This window comes from Cyrtonyx montezumae, unplaced genomic scaffold (genome assembly GCF_038088225.1).
Source record: "Cyrtonyx montezumae isolate F1298 unplaced genomic scaffold, pur_monq_1.0 scaffold_17, whole genome shotgun sequence".
Lineage (NCBI taxonomy): Eukaryota > Metazoa > Chordata > Aves > Galliformes > Odontophoridae > Cyrtonyx > Cyrtonyx montezumae.
Window position 1 is genome coordinate 20,942,603 of NW_027071903.1, and position 18,106 is coordinate 20,960,708.

General features: G+C 48.1%; 2 protein-coding genes across 3 annotated transcripts; both read left to right on the forward strand.

Annotated features, from left to right (window-relative positions):
* The first annotated feature begins 2,968 nt into the window (after window positions 1-2,968).
* On the forward strand, window positions 2,969-10,846 carry ADPGK (ADP dependent glucokinase). Of its 2 annotated transcripts, none has more exons than XM_065733657.1 (7): window positions 2,969-3,195; window positions 6,186-6,411; window positions 7,363-7,425; window positions 7,770-7,890; window positions 8,407-8,603; window positions 9,268-9,366; window positions 10,193-10,846. In XM_065733657.1, the coding sequence occupies exons 1-7, from the start codon at window positions 2,981-2,983 to the stop codon at window positions 10,742-10,744; spliced, it is 1,473 nt and encodes a 490-aa protein (XP_065589729.1). In that variant the 5' UTR covers window positions 2,969-2,980; the 3' UTR covers window positions 10,745-10,846. The 2 variants fall into 2 exon arrangements, with proteins under 2 accessions (XP_065589729.1, XP_065589730.1); XM_065733658.1 differs by having other exon boundaries at window positions 10,196-10,846.
* An 11-nt stretch (window positions 10,847-10,857) lies between these two features.
* Window positions 10,858-13,472, forward strand: LOC136046853 (polyadenylate-binding protein 1-like). Its single transcript, XM_065733655.1, has one exon. It carries the CDS (start codon window positions 11,375-11,377, stop codon window positions 13,286-13,288), a length of 1,914 nt encoding a protein of 637 aa, XP_065589727.1. The 5' UTR covers window positions 10,858-11,374; the 3' UTR covers window positions 13,289-13,472.
* The last annotated feature ends 4,634 nt before the right edge of the window (window positions 13,473-18,106 follow it).

Here is an 18,106-nt window from a genome sequence, read left to right on the forward strand (position 1 = left end):
TGTTTGTTATTAACACATCACTATATAATTAGGGGACTTAGCAGGGGGCTGGGTATTCTCATGTTCTTTTTCCTCTGGCACTGACATTGCTAGATGAAAGTCTCTAGGTATCCCGTTAGGTGACAAGTGAAAATTAGTTCTGTGGCCAAAACTAAGCAATTTGGCACAATTTAGGAGAGAGATGGTATTTTCTGCTCAAAAAAGGCCCCAGAATTGGAACAGCAGGAGGTGTTACAGATCAAGATTGAGATGAGGTGGCCAAGCTGAGCGTGTGTTATGGAGCAGAGAAGCAGTGGGTGCTCAAGTCCAGGACTGAGATATGTTGGCAGAGCTGAGATGGGGAACGCTGCCCAATTTCTGAGCATAGCACAGACTCTGTATTTCAATTTGAGCTCCTCTGATCATCTGCATGGCTCAGTGTAAAATCCTTCTGAATTTCCCAGGACATTACTAGGATCCACCCAAAAAGCCTGTTTTCCACATTTTCCTACTCCTCTAGCAGTAATGCTCATGCATTCTGTTACTGGCTCCCACTAAATGTCGCAGGTCAAGCACCAGAAACATCCACAGTTATTGTGTGAGTCTGGACAGAAACAGTTGCTGCTCTAATGAGTTTCAAATTCAGATTCAACAAGGCCTGCAATCAAAGACAGGAGGGTGTGTGATTTCAGGGAAAGGTTTGATCTCAGAGAGCGTGCAGACAACACCTGAATAATTGACTTCGGGAAGCCTAGGGAACACAGAGACGCAGTAATATGATGGGAGTGCTGGCTGCCACAGGAGGCAACAGCACTGCATCCATCTGCAATGCAAATCCTGTCTTGAGCGCTATCTAATGCTCATTAGGTGCAGCTAAAGGTTCAATCCCAAGCATTAAAGATATGCATGACCAATCCCACCAACAATAAAGGAGTTCATAGTTTGAGAAAAACTCCTCTCCTTCCCGCACTGTGCACAGGCCTACAGTTTAAGCTGGCCAAAGTAGGTCAAAAGGAATGACTCCATTTGAATATGTAAATTCAACTTGATAAGGAGTGAAGACAATTGCCTGCGAGTTCAAGCTACAAAAAACAGTTCTCCATAGTTCCTTTGGGAACTCAAAGCTTTGGCTTTCACCCCTCCCTGTTATTCCTCTGTTTGCTTATCCTCATCCCCTTTCCTCTCACTTCCTGCTTAATAAGATTCTGGCAAACCCTCATTTCTCAAAACTGAGCCTGTGATCAGAAAAGCAAACTCAGTAAAGTAATTAAGAAGCTCACGCATAAAGGTTTGTGTGCACTGAGTGGCTGCTGAGAGCACATGCTCTGTGTGCAACTCTCCATAGCTAATTTTCAAAAGAAGCACTAGCCTGCTTGTTTGTCTGCCTCCTGCAGACAAAGTTCCCTCCCCCCCCATTTTCTTTTTGCTAAAGGGAACAAATTCAGTTTCCAGTAACTGAAACTGATTAAAACTGCCTTTGTTGTACACCCCCTCCAATTCACAAGCAGCTCATACCATGAAACTGTGTCAAGAAAAGGACTGCTTATACAAAAGACTTTATGCAATCAGGAAGAAGAAATGCAGAATAATCAGAGGTGAAGTCTTAACTCTTTGTTTTGAAATCTACCAACTTTTTTCTCTTCCTGTGTTAAAAAGTATTACAGCAGAAGTTCTTGAAACCATTGTCACACACCTTCAAAATAACACACAGACCTAAATAAGAAATAATTAAACGTATTTAATTAATATTTATCTACTCAACTCTGAGTCACATTACGAATTGAGCAGCCCTGTGCCCCTCTCTATTACCTCTAACTGAAGTTTGTGGGATGCTGGGTGGCTCAAGGGACAAGAAATAAGGAGCTGCATTTCAGTTGGGAGCTGACAGTCTCACCTCTAAATTACCCTTCCCAGAAAAATCTAGATCTGCAGCGGCCTAAAACAAGCACGAACCAAAAAACAGCTCACTAGTTCTGTAGCTGAACAGGTTCTGTATGGGAAATTCTCTTGTCGGCAGGAATCCAGGTGATAGAACAAACCTTTCCACTGCCTCTGCAGCCACATTCAAGTCCACAGACAAAACAGATCACGGAGCCAGAGCGTCAGCAGTTTGCAGAGATCCAACATCAGCGGTTCCCCCCAAGCAGGTTCAACATGGAAACTGGACCTGTTCTGGGACTAACAAAGACAACTTCAGTCCTCAGGGCAGCAATGCAGAACACTTGCATTAGCATCAGATGGAAAATGAATCACCCCAAATTGGAATCACAGCTAATTCCCACTTCCTGACGTTACCTGCTTGCCTCCTGACCCTCTGATGGCACAGCACTCAGCTGGGAGTCCCCGAGATGTGTTGGCACTGCAGCTGCCTGATGTGCACATCTGATTTTGATGTTGTGACAAGGCCATACACAAACACGCTCCCACAGCTGAAGACCCAATTACACTGCGCAGCCAGGGGCTGCTCCCTCAACCGAGGGCCCGAAAAGCCTTCCTCCACCTCGCCTCTTTTCCTGTTTGTTGCGTGAGGGTTACAGAAAACGACGCTCGTTCACAACACGGACCTAAGTCAGAGAACCGTCAGCCCTCAGCCATCGCGGCCCTGGGAGCTCCGGGGCTGGAGGAGTGCAGAGCCCGCAACGCGCGGGTTAAAAAGGGACAGAGAAAAAGGCCGCGGCCGCGCTCTGGACGGCCCCAGGAAACCCTGAATTAGCCGCGACGCCGCCACTCCTCCCGCCATTTCCTCTCACGAAGCGCCGCCGCGCTCGCGCTTTCCCCCTTATTCCCGTAGCTCAGCTACGCCCGCATTGCAGCCGCACCTGGTCGCGGTACGCAAACTGCGCAGGGAGGGAGAAGCCGCGCGCTTCGCGTAGAGCCCGCCCCGATTCCCGAAGCGGCTTTACGACAGCCGGAGCCCGGCGGGGGCGGGGCGCTACGGAGGCGGCGTAAGGACGGCCCCCGCGTCCATCCCCCTCAGGCGAGGCGGGGGAAGGGCCCCGCGATGTGGCAGAGATCAGTGTGTGTGGGCCTGCTGGCCCTGGCGGTGGGCTACCTGTGCTTGCTGGGCCCCCGGCTGTCCCCCTCCGTCCTGCAGCACCTCTCCCCGTCTCTGCTGGGTGGGCTGAGCCGCGCCGGCTCCCCGGAGAGCCGCATGGTAGCGGCCTGGCAGGCGGCCATCGTCCGCCCGGAGCGGGGCTGGGGGCGCGTCGCCGTCGGGTACGTCACCGTGAGCGGGAGAGCGCGGGACAGAGCGGCGGGACGAGACGGGGCGGGGCGGGACCGTCGGGCCCAAAAACGCGGAGGTTTTCTCGAGGGAGTCTGGCGGCGGCCCACAGGGATGCTTGGGGGCCTGGAGCATCTTCGGCACGAGGGAAGGCTGAGAGGCCTGGCACCGCTTAGCCTGCAGGAGGCTGAAGGGATCTGAGCAGTGCTCATATCAGTGTCATAGGCAGAAGTCAAGCGGATGGGGCAGGCACTTTTTGGTGGTGTGTAACGACGGGACAAGGGGTAACAGGCACAAATGTAAGCGTAAGAAGTTCCATACTAACAGAAGGAAGAGCTGCTTTACTGTTAGAGTGTCAGAGCGCTGGAACAGGCTGCCCTGAGAGATGGTGCAGTCTCCTTTGGACGTATCCAAGGCCCATCTGGACGCTGACCTGTGTGAGGCAAAGCTGCTTTAGCAGGGGGTTGGACCAGAGGGGTAGGTCCCTTCTAACCCTTACAGTTATGTGATTCTGTGAATGGATTCAAAGGGAAGAAATGAGAGTGCGAAGGGGACAGGAAGGAGCAGTGGGCATTGAAACACCTGTGTGTGCATGGGGAAATCCAACACACTTCTTAACTTGCAAAGAGGGTCAGGTAAGTAAGTTTAGGAATGTCATGTTGATCTGAAAAGCAGGGTTTAAATCTGACCTTGTTACATATAGCGCTTGACTCGCTTTCTTTTAAATAAAAAGACATGACAGGATAACTTGTCTTTGACTGTGAGGTTTGGCCTTCAAGTACTGGAAAAAGTTATTCAGCATAATTGATGCAGAGCTGCTGTAGCATTAGTTAGAGTCTGTCATGCTCTTGCATTATGGTTGATGCAGACTTTCTGCCCTGAATACGTTTCAGACAGTTTTTTCAATGTCTCTTTCACCACTCCTTCACTGGAGGCGTTTGTTCCTTGCTTTCTTCTTTGCCTTAAAGGGACTGACTGTGTATGTGTGTGTGTGTGTGTGTGTATATATATATAAAACAGATGCCCACACCAGTCACCCAGGGCCTCAAAGTTCACCAGCAGAAGCAGTTCATTAGTAGCACATTCCTGCTGTTAGGGGAGTTTATTGAAAGCAAGAAGTGTGTTAGCAGAGGAGGGAGAGGGAAGACAGCTGGAAGATGATTAGAAGCGTCTCACTTGAAAGCACTGTTACTTGGTTTATGTCCCCTTGCGTCTTTAATGATCATTAAAACATGAGATTGCTGACCTTTTGCTGCAGTGAGACTGTGGCTAAAACACCACTGATGCTTATTGCTTCTTTGCTTTTCTCTGCAAGGGGATTTTTCTCCCCTTAGACGATGCACAGGGCAGAGGATTTCTGTTCTGTTATGAACTGTGTTACATCCTGCACTGAAAACCCTTGAGGTTTTTCATGTCCTTTATCCTGTGATGCGGCCTTGCTGTGCTGGGACCAAGTCATGCATCAAAGGTCACTGGCAAGGAGGAATGGCTGTGTGTTCTGAGCTGGCATGCAAGCAGGCGTCGTGGACAGATGCTGAGTAGGCTGGAGGTCTTGGGAAAGCTCTGGAGGTTGTTTGGATCCCTGTAGTGGAAGCATGGGAGAGGAACAGAGCTACAGAATTGTAGGGGAAAGCACTCTGAAGAACAGTTCCAGAGCCATAGAAGAGTTTGAGTTGGAAGGGAATCCTAAAGGCCATCAGTCCAACCCCGTGCACCCACAGCTCCGTCCCCCAGCCTGACCCAGGCGTGTGCAGGGTTGGGGCAGCACCGCCTCTGTGAGCACCCTGTGCCACTGCCTTGCTGCTCTTAGTGTACAACACTTCTTCCTTACATCCAACGTAAATATTCCCTCCTGTAGTTTGAAACCATTTCCCCTTGTCCTGTCACAGCAGACCCTACTATAAAGTCTGTCCCCTTATTTCTTACAGCCCCTTTAGATGCTGAAAGGCCATTCTTGTGTCCCCTCAGAACCTTCTCCTCTCTGTGCTGCACAGACCCAGAAAATGTTACAGTAATTGCTCGTGTGAGCTTAGTAAATATTTTGCTTATATCAGTATCACTCTGAAACCCAGGAACAGAAAAATGGACTAGTGTTCATAAACTTGCCCTGAAGTACACCAGCAGTGCGTGCTAGATGCTCAGCGCCTGGTTCCGGCCCAGAAGCTTTCCTGTTCTCTTTGAATTCGACTCGCTGTGCTTAAATCAGCATAATTTATAAGGAGTGGGGACTGGAAGGCCTGTGCCACAGCTGTGATTTCATCTAAGTCTGCTGAGTTGGCCCTTCTAACTTGTCAACTGGTGCTGGATTCTTCTGTCTGAGAGCAGGAGGTGGGCTAGCTGTGGAAATTTAGGATGGTTCTTTTGAAGTTGCGGTGTTTAAGTGCTTCTACTGCAGAGTTTCTCTCTTGACGTCTTGTAAACAGAACCAGGCCAGGTAAGAGCTGCTCATGTAAATGGTTTTGCTTTTTGTTGGTGGTAGTTGAAACTCAAGAGGTTGATGAGTAGATTTAAATACTTTCGGCTTTGTTTTTAACAGTTCTGAATTACCTACAGGTCTTAAACTAGAACTAGGACCATAAAATTGTCTTTGTTCTAAGAACTGAAAGTTAAAAATGCTATTATTATTGTGCCTGCTCCTTTTTGAGCAAGCCTAGGACAGCAAATGAATTGTAAAACAGATTAGAACATACACAGCCAGCACTGAACACAAGTGGCTTATGCTTTCTTGTTTTAATTCATCAGAATGTTAGAGATCCATCTCCTTGGCACTGTGCTAGACCACAATGAAAATGTGTCTAGAGGAGAGCACCAAAGTACAGAACTGCAGGACACTTATATCTCTGTGGTTTTGCTTTTCTCGTTGTTTTTCCTGAGAGCTTCCCAGAACTCACAGCAGGCCTCGTTGGCTGGGAAGTGATGTCACTGCATTGTCTCACAAGTGCTCCAGTGGTTTCCCAATACGTGTTTTCCTTCTCTGTTTCAGTGTCAACGCCTGTGTCGACGTGGTTCTGTCCGGTGTGAAGTTGTTGGAGGCACTTGGTCTTAAACCCGGGTCGGGAAAAAATCACGATGTCCTGAAGTCCCGACAGGACCTGAGAGAAACATTCACTCATTTCATGGAGAAAGGAGCGGCTGCCGAACGCTTCTTCAGTGATGCAGAGTCCTTCCATCACATAGCACAGACTGCCTCGGAGCACCCTGCTGCACAGGTATGTCTTGCCCGTGAAGATAAGGTTTGAGAAGCTTGTTTCTTATGTTCTGCATCATTGATGACTTCGGTTTTCTCTAGAGAGGACACAGGTCATTTAGGAAAGGAACCACGCTGTGGCTGAGAACAGAACTCTGCACCCACCCTAAGTAGTAGGGCTCTGAATAGCCCATGCTTTTCTTGCATTCTTCAAACCAAAATGTCCATCCAAGATGGCTCTGTAAGAACACTATAGGAGACATTTTTATGTTTCATGGGAGCCAGATGGGGTTGATGCTGTCAAAGAGGCTCTGATGTCTTGTAATGAGGCTGGAAGCAAGGAAATAGATCCGAGTGTTAGGAGCACTCCAATTATCTTCAGCACTTTAATGCAGCGTTTAAATTCTCTCTAGAAGTAGGAGTTATTTTCCTGAAGCCTCCCTTTCCAGAAGCAAAGTTCTTTTGCTCTGATTATACTGATATACTGATTTTTCTTGGTATTTTTTGTCAGTTAGCTAATTGCTCCAAACTGTTTAATGCTGAATAAGCATCCACAGTTCTGCTTACATCGCATGGGCACAGGTAGCAGTTCTAACCCTGACTGCAAACTGTGTGAAATATTGTTATAACTTTTAAATGACTGCTAGTTTGCTTTGCTGATCTAAATAAATAAGTAAATAGAAGTTGCACAGATACAGGAGGGAATGTTTGTTACATATTAATTGATTTGTTAGAGGGTTGTGCTTTACCTGAGGACAAATACTCAGATTTAAGGAAAAAAACAGAGAACACTGAAGTTGTAACATCTGACAGAGAACTGTAGAACCATTTTGCCTTCAGCCCCAGTGAGCTTTGCTAAATTCTCTAATGCCAGGAGGTTTTCTGAAGAGCTGAAATCCTAGGTCTCTGCAGATGAGCATGCGTAAAGCTCTGGAAGCAAGGCAATGCCCACACCTGCCCTTATGTTTTACAGCTTTACGTTGGAGGCAATGCTGCGCTCATTGGTCAGAAGCTTGCAGCAAATCCAGACCTGAAGGTAGGTGTTCCAAGAATTTCATGCTATTTGCTCATCTTTAATGAGGCTGAAAGCACGTCCCTGTAGATCTGGGAGATCTTGCAGCTGGAGCTGTTTTGGGATATAGTGGAACATGTGATTGGCCTTATAGACTGCAAAGCACAGCTGATTTGTTTGATTCTTAATATTTTAGATCTGTTGGCTAGCAAATGGGTCCCAGTTCATTGCTCCCTTTGAGTTCTTGGCATTTGTCTTCATCTTCCCTTTAATAAAACAAATAGAGTGGCTTTACACAGAATAAGATGGCTACTTCTGTGATAGAAAATACTGGCAGGGGATCCTTGATTGGTTTTCTTGTTTTCTAGGTCCTCCTTTGTGGCCCAGTTGGTCCCAAGCTCCATGAACTACTTGATGACAATGTGGTCGTGCCTCCTGAATCCATGCAGGAAAGAGATGAGTTCCATCTCATCCTGGAGTATCAAGCAGGTATCAATCTTCCTGATAAAAGGCTGAATGTTAGATGGGAGCCCTGGACATCACAAAGATATTCCTGGTTTTAAAGTTTGTTGATTTGTTGTTGTGCTTTTTTTTTTTTTTTTGAATGGATTAATTCCAAAAGGACCGTGTAAGTTATCAGCACTGGCAGCTGTCAGAGGACTAATGTGGTAATTCCTTGCACTGCAAGGGAGCTGTGGTAGGTGAACAGACATCTTAAATTCCTTTGAAACTTTATTTCTTTGTAATGCAGTTACTGTCAATGCTGTCTCAGTGCTGCTGTGCAGAACCATCCCTATGGTTCTGCATTCTCCTGTGCCTACAGAAACCAAGTGTACTTTGTTGGATTATATATCCTAAGCAGACATGGAGGTATAGTAGTGCTGGCAGTAGTTGTTAACTGGGAAATCATCCTTCCAGATTCCAGCTGGATAACCCCCAAAATAATCTCTAGATCCATAGTCTGATTCACTTCTCTTTTGAGTGTTCCTCTTTGCTCCATCCTAGGTGAAGAGTGGGGACAAGTGAAGGCACCCAACGCCAACCGCTTTATTTTCTCTCATGACCTATCAAATGGTGCCCTAAATATGCTGGAAGTGTTTGTGTCCAGCTTGGAGGAATTCCAGCCTGACCTTGTGGTACTTTCAGGACTTCACATGATGGAAGGCCAGAGCAAGGAGATGCGACACAGACGACTGATGGAGGTAAGACACTTGAACACCAGCATCTCCTTAACTTCCATTCCAACAAATGCTCCCTAGCAAACTTCTGGCTTCCCAGGCTTGACGTTGTAAGTAGGCCACGTCTTCAGGTCTCCCATAGTACTGCATGCTAAAAGGAGAACGTGAGCTGTAAGAATGGCAAGATCTGTTGGACATGGCAACATCCTGTTGGATTCTGTGACTTATCTGTGGCTGGCTGTGCACATTGGCATCGTTCTTGGAGCCTGCATAGTGGCTGATCACATTTCTTCTGTTCCATGTACTAAGATGATCAAAGTTAAAATCAGGACTTCTCTAAGTGTTATCTTTTGGATAACCCAAATGGCATCATCCACTTTTGAGCCTGAAGGAGCTATGCCAAGTTGTTCTTTATTTATGAATCTTTGCCTGTCTTAGAGCTGAGTGCCCACCTTGGTACACTGAGCTTGGCTGTTTTTCCTCTCTTCTATTGTCAGCTGTTTTGTGGCTGTTTCAGACTTCTGATGTTTCTGAGTTAGTCTGGTAGAAATGTGCTGAGCTGGGGGTAGATGAGGTTAGAATTGGTTTTCCCGCTCTGGAAGTCTGAAAAATACAAATTGTTCAAAGTTATTCTTATTCCCTTTAGCAGGAATGTGTTTTAGATGTTTTTTTTCCTTCATCTCCGCAGGCGGTGGCCTCCATCTCTGACATCCCTACTGACATCCCTATACACCTGGAGCTGGCCAGTATGACTGATCAGGACTTCATGAGCAACATTGTGCATCAGGTAACAAAAACCAGACGACGTGCTCTTTTTATCAGTTTCCTTTTCTTTAGTATCACAGTATACAGACTGGTAGGTGAGTAGGGAAAAGGAAGCTTGAAATTAGGACTGCTCATTTGATGAAAAGTTAGGAGCGTGGGTTCAGTGCCAGCTGATCTATTCTGAACACTTCGATTTTTTTTTCTGCTGATGTTAACAGCTCTCACTGTATCAGTGACTTGTGGCTTAATAGAGGATGGTTTTCTTCAGCCTGTGGAGTATGGTCTCACTGGAAGTTTCATGTAAGAGATGTCCTAGAGTGGTTGATTATCAGGTCATCTTCACCATGCAGTAGAGTTTTTTGCAGATCTGAGCTTATTCAGCAACTATTCGACAAACTTACCCCGTAGACATAGCATGGGTTCTGTTCTCTGCAGTGAAGATGTTTGGAGGCATAGGGACAGATGACCAAAGAGGATGCTGTCAACTCCACAGGTACAGGTACCTTCAGTTGGTTTAGATTTAGCAGGATTGCAAATTTCTATGGAAAAATAAGGATTTAATTTGAGCTTTTAATTTCAGAAAAACCCCAATTTCCTGCAGTCCTCCTTTCTTGCGAGGCCTGATCGTCCACTATGAAAGCTGACACAGCTCTAATCCCAGTATTAGGAATGTTCCATGTGGATTTGATGTTTTCTTACTCTAAGCTTACAGTGTGTGTTTAGAAAATTAACTGCACCGAACAAATAGTGCAATAGTCAGCAGACTGCAGTGCACTCCTGTAGAGTGGATGAGAACACAGTCTGATGTCAGGGTGAGTGAAAAACTCCTGTTCCCGTGTTCCTGTTAGCAGGTCTTTCCCCTGGTGAACTCCATTGGTCTGAACGAGCAGGAGCTGCTCTTCCTCACGCAGTCGGCCTCTGGGCCCCACGCCTCCCTGGCTTCCTGGGATGGTGTCCCTGACGTGGGTGCTGTCAGTGACATCCTCTTCTGGATCCTGAAGGAGCACGGGAGGACTGCAGACCGGGCCTCAGATCTCACACGGATCCACTTCCACACGCTGGCCTACCACATCCTTGCCACGGTGGATGGGCACTGGGGCAACCAGGGGGCTGCCGTGGCTGCCGGAGCCAGAGCGGCGGGGACGCAGGCCTGTGCGACCGAAAGCATCGACAGCAGCAGAGTCTTTCTCAAAGCTCCTCTGGAGTTTGTCACCTCCCAGATAGAGGCGCCTTCCAAAATATCCTTAAATCCGGACGAGCCGGTGGTGCGTTGGCACAGAGAAGGCATCTCCTTCCACTTCACACCTGTTCTGGTGTGTAAAGATCCTGTGCGGACCGTGGGACTCGGGGATGCTATTTCAGCCGAAGGACTGCTATATTCAGAAATAAATCTTCAGTAGAAGACTTCCTACTTTCTTCAGAGGTCCCCTTTGTCTCCAGTACTGTATGGTGTCTGAGGAGCTGTGCTGTTCTCAGTAGGATTTCAGCCAGCACTGATATAGGAACACTTGTCCCCCGGCCGCCGTCGGAGCTGTGTGCGCAGTGCGTGTGCTCCGGACACCCGGACACGCCGGCCCGGCCCCGCCGCACCATTTATTACTAAAAATACTAAAAAAGCCAAAAAAAATCAAAAAATCTTAAAAAAACCTTGCAAAAAAAAAAAAAAAAAGCCTCCCTTCCTTCCACCTCCCGACGACCTCCTGCAACCGGCCGGTTTGATATAAAAAAAAAAAAAAAACCGGTGAAGCGAAGTCCCGGACCCGGCTCAGCCGAGAGGAGACACCGAGCAGCAAGCCCGACCTCGCCGCACCGCAACGCACCGCCAGGCCCGGAGCGCCCGCGCCAGCCGCGCCGCCGCCGCCCGCAGCCGTTAAGTTTCGAATCCGCCTCCGGAGAGCCGCCCCCCCCCCTCCTCCCCCTCCCGTCTTCCCCGGCGCCGCCGCCGCCCCAACGGAGCGCCCGTCCGCCGCGGCCCCCTCGTCTTTCCAGCGCCTCCCCCTTGCCCTCCCGCGCCGGGAGACGGCGGCAGGATGAACCCCAGCGCCCCGAGCTACCCCATGGCCTCCCTCTACGTGGGGGACCTGCACCCCGACGTGACCGAGGCCGTGCTGTACGAGAAGTTCAGCCCCGCCGGGCCCATCCTCTCCATCCGCGTCTGCAGGGACATGATCACTCGGCGCTCTCTCGGCTACGCCTACGTCAACTTCCAGCAGCCCGCCGACGCTGAACGAGCTTTGGATACTATGAATTTTGATGTCATCAAAGGCGAACCGGTGCGCATTATGTGGTCCCAGCGTGATCCATCTCTACGCAAAAGTGGCGTAGGAAACATCTTCATCAAAAACTTGGACAAATCAATTGATAACAAAGCTTTGTATGACACATTTTCTGCTTTTGGAAACATCCTTTCTTGTAAGGTGGTGTGTGATGAAAATGGATCCAAGGGTTATGGATTTGTACATTTTGAGACACAAGAAGCTGCAGAAAGAGCTATTGAAAAAATGAATGGTATGCTGCTCAATGACCTCAAAGTATTTGTTGGAAGGTTTAAATCCCGCAAGGAACGTGAGGCAGAGCTTAGAGCCAGAGCAAAGGAATTCACCAATGTTTACATCAAGAATTTTGGAGAAGACATGGATGATGAGAGACTTAAGGAACTCTTTGGCAAGTTTGGTCCTGCCTTAAGCGTGAAAGTTATGACTGATGAGAGTGGAAAATCCAAGGGCTTTGGCTTCGTTAGTTTTGAAAGACATGAAGATGCCCAGAAAGCTGTAGATGAGATGAATGGAAAAGAGCTCAATGGGAAACAAATCTATGTTGGACGGGCTCAGAAAAAAGTGGAAAGACAGACGGAGCTGAAGCGTAAATTTGAGCAAATGAAGCAGGACAGGATCACCAGATACCAGGGTGTAAACCTTTACGTGAAAAATCTCGACGATGGAATTGATGATGAACGTCTTCGAAAAGAATTCTCCCCATTTGGTACAATCACTAGTGCAAAGGTCATGATGGAAGGTGGACGCAGCAAAGGATTTGGGTTTGTCTGCTTTTCATCACCAGAAGAAGCCACCAAAGCTGTCACAGAGATGAATGGTAGAATTGTGGCTACTAAACCATTATATGTAGCTCTAGCCCAGCGCAAGGAAGAGCGCCAGGCTCATCTCACCAACCAGTATATGCAGAGAATGGCAACTGTGAGAGCAGTCCCTAATCCAGTCATCAACCCCTACCAACCAGCACCTCCTTCAGGTTACTTCATGGCAGCTATCCCACAGACTCAGAACCGTGCTGCATACTATCCTACTAATCAACTTGCTCAATTTGCTAGACCTAGTCCTCGCTGGACTGCTCAGGGTGCCAGACCTCATCCATTCCAAAACATGCCTGGTGCTATCCACCCGGCAGCTCCCAGACCACCATTTAGTACCATGAGACCGGCTTCTTCACAAGTACCACGAGTCATGTCAACACAGCGTGTTGCTAATACGTCAACACAAACAATGGGTCCACGTCCTGCAGCAGCAGCTACTGCAGCTACTCCTGCTGTACGCACAGTACCACAGTACAAATACGCTGCAGGTGTTCGCAATCCTCAGCAGCATCTTAATACGCAGCCACAGGTTGCTATGCAGCAGCCTGCTGTCCATGTGCAAGGTCAGGAACCCTTGACTGCTTCCATGTTGGCTTCTGCCCCTCCACAAGAACAAAAGCAGATGTTAGGTGAATGTCTCTTTCCTCTTATTCAAAGCATGCACCCTACTCTGGCGGGTAAGATCACTGGTATGTTGTTGGAGATTGACAACTCTGAACTCCTTCACATGCTCGAGTCTCCTGAGTCTCTTCGTTTGAAGGTTGATGAAGCTGTAGCCGTACTACAAGCCCACCAAGCTAAAGAAGCTGCTCAGAAGGCAGTTAATAACCCTACTGGAGTTCCAAGTGTTTAATAAAAGGATCCGGGAACTACAATCTAGAACTTCGCTTCACCGAAGAAAAAAAAAATTAAACATGGAAAAACTATTAAATATTGAGAAAAACATTGCAAAATATAAAATGAATAAAAAAAGGAAAGGAAACTTTGAAGCTAACATACAGAGTGATGCCAGGGCTAGTAAAACAAATGCTAGTCCTAGATTAAAAAGAAATCTTAATTTTAGAGGAGACCTTATTGCACTCTACCACTTCCTGAAGGGGGGTTGTGGTGAGGAGGGGGTAGGCCTCTTCTCCCTGATAAGTAATGACAGGACGAGAGGGAATGGCCACAAGTTGCGCCAGGGAAGATTTAGATTAGACCTCAGGAAGCATTTCTTTTCTGAAAGAGTGGTCAGGCACTGGAATGGCCTGCCTAGGGAGGTGGTTGAGGCACCATCCCTAGCGCTGTTCAAGAAGCGTTTAGATGAGGTGCTAAAGGACTTAATTTAGTAGTTGGGTAGAGATAGTGATAGGAGGATGGTTGGACTAGATGATCTTATAGGTCCTTTCCAACCTTATGAACTTATGAACTTATGAACTTATGAACACAGTCAGGGTGTGCTGTTTTCTGGACGTAGCAGAAGAGCCAAAGAATAATTCCAGGTATAAACTGTCAGATACATTCCAGTCACCTTGCAGTGACTAGAGCGCTTCACGTTTAAGTGCAGAGGTTTTTGTGTTTAATGTGAAAATTAGCTTTTCTTTGTCTTAAGCATGTGGGGAGGGAAACAAGTATCAAAATCCACGTTTGGAGCAGGTGTGCTCTTTGTAACTGCACATGGGTCTTGTCTGCTGGCGCTGGGAAGCACGGAGGCCTTCAGAGCTTGGCCCCCTGGGATCCCAGGGAGAGCACAGTGCTGCACAGCCCTGTCTTGCTTATGATAAAGTTAAAATAAAAAGCTCCTGCATTATCTTCTCACAACACATGGCTAGGTGGCAGGAGCAAACCTTCCACTCATTCAGCGTGCTGGTGAGATCTGTTCCTGACAGAATTACCTCTCAACCTCAGTGCCCCTGCAGCGGAGGGAGCCAGAGCCTGAGAACGTGATGCACACTGCACTGCTCCTTAAAAGCTCAGGGAGAACTGGGCTCAAAGCAGTCTCAGTTATTTGGGGTATCTTGTTTCTGTGACTAATGGCATTCAGCTAGTTGCCCACAGTTAGTTTTGGGGCAACCAAAAGTGATGGTGTTCAGGGTTTCTATTTGGGGAGACAGCTCTATTTGTCGGTTAAACAACACCTCCTGTGTCTGCTACATGCTCCATACCAAGAGCTGCACCCCACAGTGGCTGCTCCTGTGGGGTGGTGTGCGGTGTACAGCCACCTGTTGAGTACTGGAAACTCAGTTCTGTTTGGGAACTGTTGTGCAGTTTTCTTCAGTTTTGCTGCCTTCTGTTCAGATGGGTTTTTGGGAAGGGCCCTCCAGTGGCTCGCAAGCTGTAAGCATTCAGCAGGGAAGGCCAACATGAGGAGCTTCTCTTTTTCTGATGAGCTCACTGGGCTGTCTTTGCCCTGGACAGCCTTTGAAATTAAAACAAAAAAAAAGAGCTGTCTTATCATTTGGATCGCATAGTACCATGGCCTTGCTAGCTTAGAAATCTCATGTAATCTGTGTATTATTTGTATATTTTTTTTTTATCTTTTGGTAATAGGCCACCATTGATTGTGCAGCATCAGTATTCTTTGGGCTCATTTCCAACGTAGTTTTGTCTCTGTCCGCTTCCAGGACCTATTTCCATAGCTGTCGTACAGCGTGTCTGTGCGAGCCCATGCTGTGCCAGAACTGCAGGTCAGTTTGCATCCGAGCAGTGAGGAGGAGTCGGGATCGCTCAGGCTGGAGCAGTGTGTTTCAGCAAGGCTGCTGTGTGGCTGTTAGTGATGTTCTGGTGGAAAATGCCATCATGAATGCTCTGTAAGGAAAAAAAAATTGGCAGCTGTCCGAACGTGTACGGACGTCACGCAGAGTGCTGCCTGTCCACATGTGTTTAACTGCCCCTCTCCCTCTGAGCACCTCCCTGTTGGAGGGAGATGGTCAGTGCTGTTTTCCCATAGCGTGCCCCGTCACAGCCTTCTGCTGACTCTGTGTGAATCTCAGTGTGGGATCTCCTTAAGACTGGAAGCCTTTCTCTTCAGTGTCCTTGTTTTAATTATTATCTATAAATTATAGCGCGGGACTTGGGAGTTCTGGTTTGGTCTTCCTACAGACAAAAAAAACCCAACAAATAAAAACCGTGTCCTGAGAACTGTCTGAGAGGTGTGAGCCGTGAGCAGGCTTTGCTGAGAGGAGGCTGGTTGGGCTGGCGTTGCCTGTTGTGGCTGTTTTAAGTCTGGCTGTCCCCAGGGTAACTGCTGCTTGTGCTCAGCGTGCCAGGTTTGGGTTCAGGCTGCTTCCACACACCGTGCTGACCAGCATGGTTCCAGTCAGCATGGGGGGAAACTAACTCCCCTGAACTGCCTGTAACAGGAGGGCTGGAGCTTGTCCCCGAGCTGCTGTTTTCATCCATCCCCTCTGTGTTACTGCTGCTTTTAGTTCTTGGATGGTTTGTTTTTGTTTTTTGCTATGAAACAACTGGAGCACGTCTGACAGGACTGCTGTGGCCTGTTTGTCTTTAATGTTTTTTAAAGGACTAGTGGCTTGAAGCCGTGAAAGCTTTGATAAAAATACAGTTAAGTTCTGAACTCATGATCGCATCACAGGAGTAGCTTCATTTGGGGAAAAATAAATACACTTGTAGACTCATTGGCTGAACCAGTGTCATGGTTTTATGATTTTTGGTACTGGTATTCCACATCATAACATCATGTAGTGCATTTAGAGTTAAAAAATGACACGAGCCCCTCTGCCGTGGTACCGCCGTGCGGAGGCGATGCCGTGACTCGGATAAAGAGTTAATGCTGTGGTGTAGTGGTTAGGAGCTGGTGCTTGCACGGCCGCGACCCGGGTTCGATTCCCGGTCAGGTATACCCAGAACAGAGCTAGAGCATTAACTCTTTAACTCTAAATGCACTACATGATGTTATGATGTGGAATACCAGTACCAAAAATCATAAAACCATGACAACCAGTTAGAGCAGGGCCAGTAACTAAGTCACTGTCACATCCCAGTGAGGGTTCAAGAGAGGAAAATGGGAATACTGAAGCTTGTCTGTGTGCTTTCTTTTAAAGATGGGAGTGGCTAGGGGCGAGCAGACCTCTCTGCGAGCTCCCAACCCTCACCTCCCCTCTAGCACTGGAGTCTGGTGAAACTCTTTGATAAACTTTTATCATAGAACAGTGTCTCTCTTCTCTGTTCAGAGATAGCAGATGTAGAAGACAACTTCAGTCAATGGATGCAGGTTGGAAACAGCAGCTTTCTGGCACTGATGGTAACCACACCTGGAGAGGCATTGGTTGCAACCAGCCCCCATCCCTCTGGAAGCTGAATCTGCTTGCAGCCCTCCCCAAGCTTGTAGCAGCTGAAGGAAACAAGTCCTGGCAGCTCAGGGTGAATAATCTCATTAAAACGCAAGTGGAAGAAACAAAAACGTTGTGAAAGCTTCACCCATGACCTTCTCAGGAGAGCTGCTCCGTGCAGCCTGGACTCAGCTCATCTGTTCAAAGCAGCACTGCAGAGAGCAGTGATTTTTGGTGCAGATTGGTTTCAGGGGGTGATGCACGCACTCCTTGTGGCAGGGCTGCTTTCTTAAAGCCAGTCTTGGCAGATGAATTACTTGTTGTGCTATGTGTCGTTCAGTAGTGTCTTTATGATGCATCTCATTACTTAGCAAAGCTCACCCTTCATCCAGGGCTGAGGTTTGTCTGCCCGATGTCTGAACCAGGACCGCCTACCTTGCCCCATGGTGTGTGCCAGCAGGCACAAGGAGGCACACAGGGCTCTGCGAGGGCACTGCTGGTCCCGCTGTCTGCAGCCCCAGCAGCAGCACGGTGTTCACTGCACGCCCCCGGGGGGCAGGACTGGCTGCAGCACAGCCTTGCATGTGTAAGCAGTTTGCTTTAACCCAGTGAGCATTTTCTTCTGAAGAGGGAAAGGAAACGTCCCGAAGCAGGTGGTTTCCCTTCCCTAGAAATTAGGCTCTTCATTCTTTCCCATCCTATGTTTGCAGTTAGGAGGGAAAAATAAAACCAGCACCAAAATGAGGATTGTGGCTGATGCCAGAAGCAGCTCTTGGACTGTGAGGGGTGCTTTCCAGAATCCCTGTGTGACTTGGTGCAGGCTGCTCAAGAACCCTGTGCCTCATTTCAGCTGAAGGAACAGTCCAAGTTCGTTCCCATCACTACGTGGCACAGAAAGCCTCTATAAATACACCGTGAACTGTCAGCATGCAAATGCTGCTGCTGCAGCCCCCAGGAGGAGGACAGGGGATGGGACAAGGAACTGCTCTGCGCTCTCGGCCTCCCCTGCACAGCATACACAGTTTCTGGCAAATAGAATGGCTGTGCTGTACCCGGCACACACCGCTGCTTGTCTGGCTTGTCCACTGACAGAAAGCCAACCAGCAGAGGACACATGAAACAAAGCAGCCACGGTTGAAGCAGGCAGGCAGTTCTGGCAAAGCGAGGGATCCTACTTTGAGTGGGTCCTGGGGAGTAGGGCGGCACTTCAGGTCCCTGCTGCACTCTAGAGATGCATTAATGTGGCTCTGGGTAAAAGCAGCTCGCCAGAAAGCACTGCTGGAGGACATTAACATACCCAGGGCTGTGGTCACTGCTTTTATGCATTGCTGCAGAGAAGTTTCCATTACGAGCCTCGTTCTGCTGGATGTGTTGATGATGGAGCTGTTCAAAAATAGGAG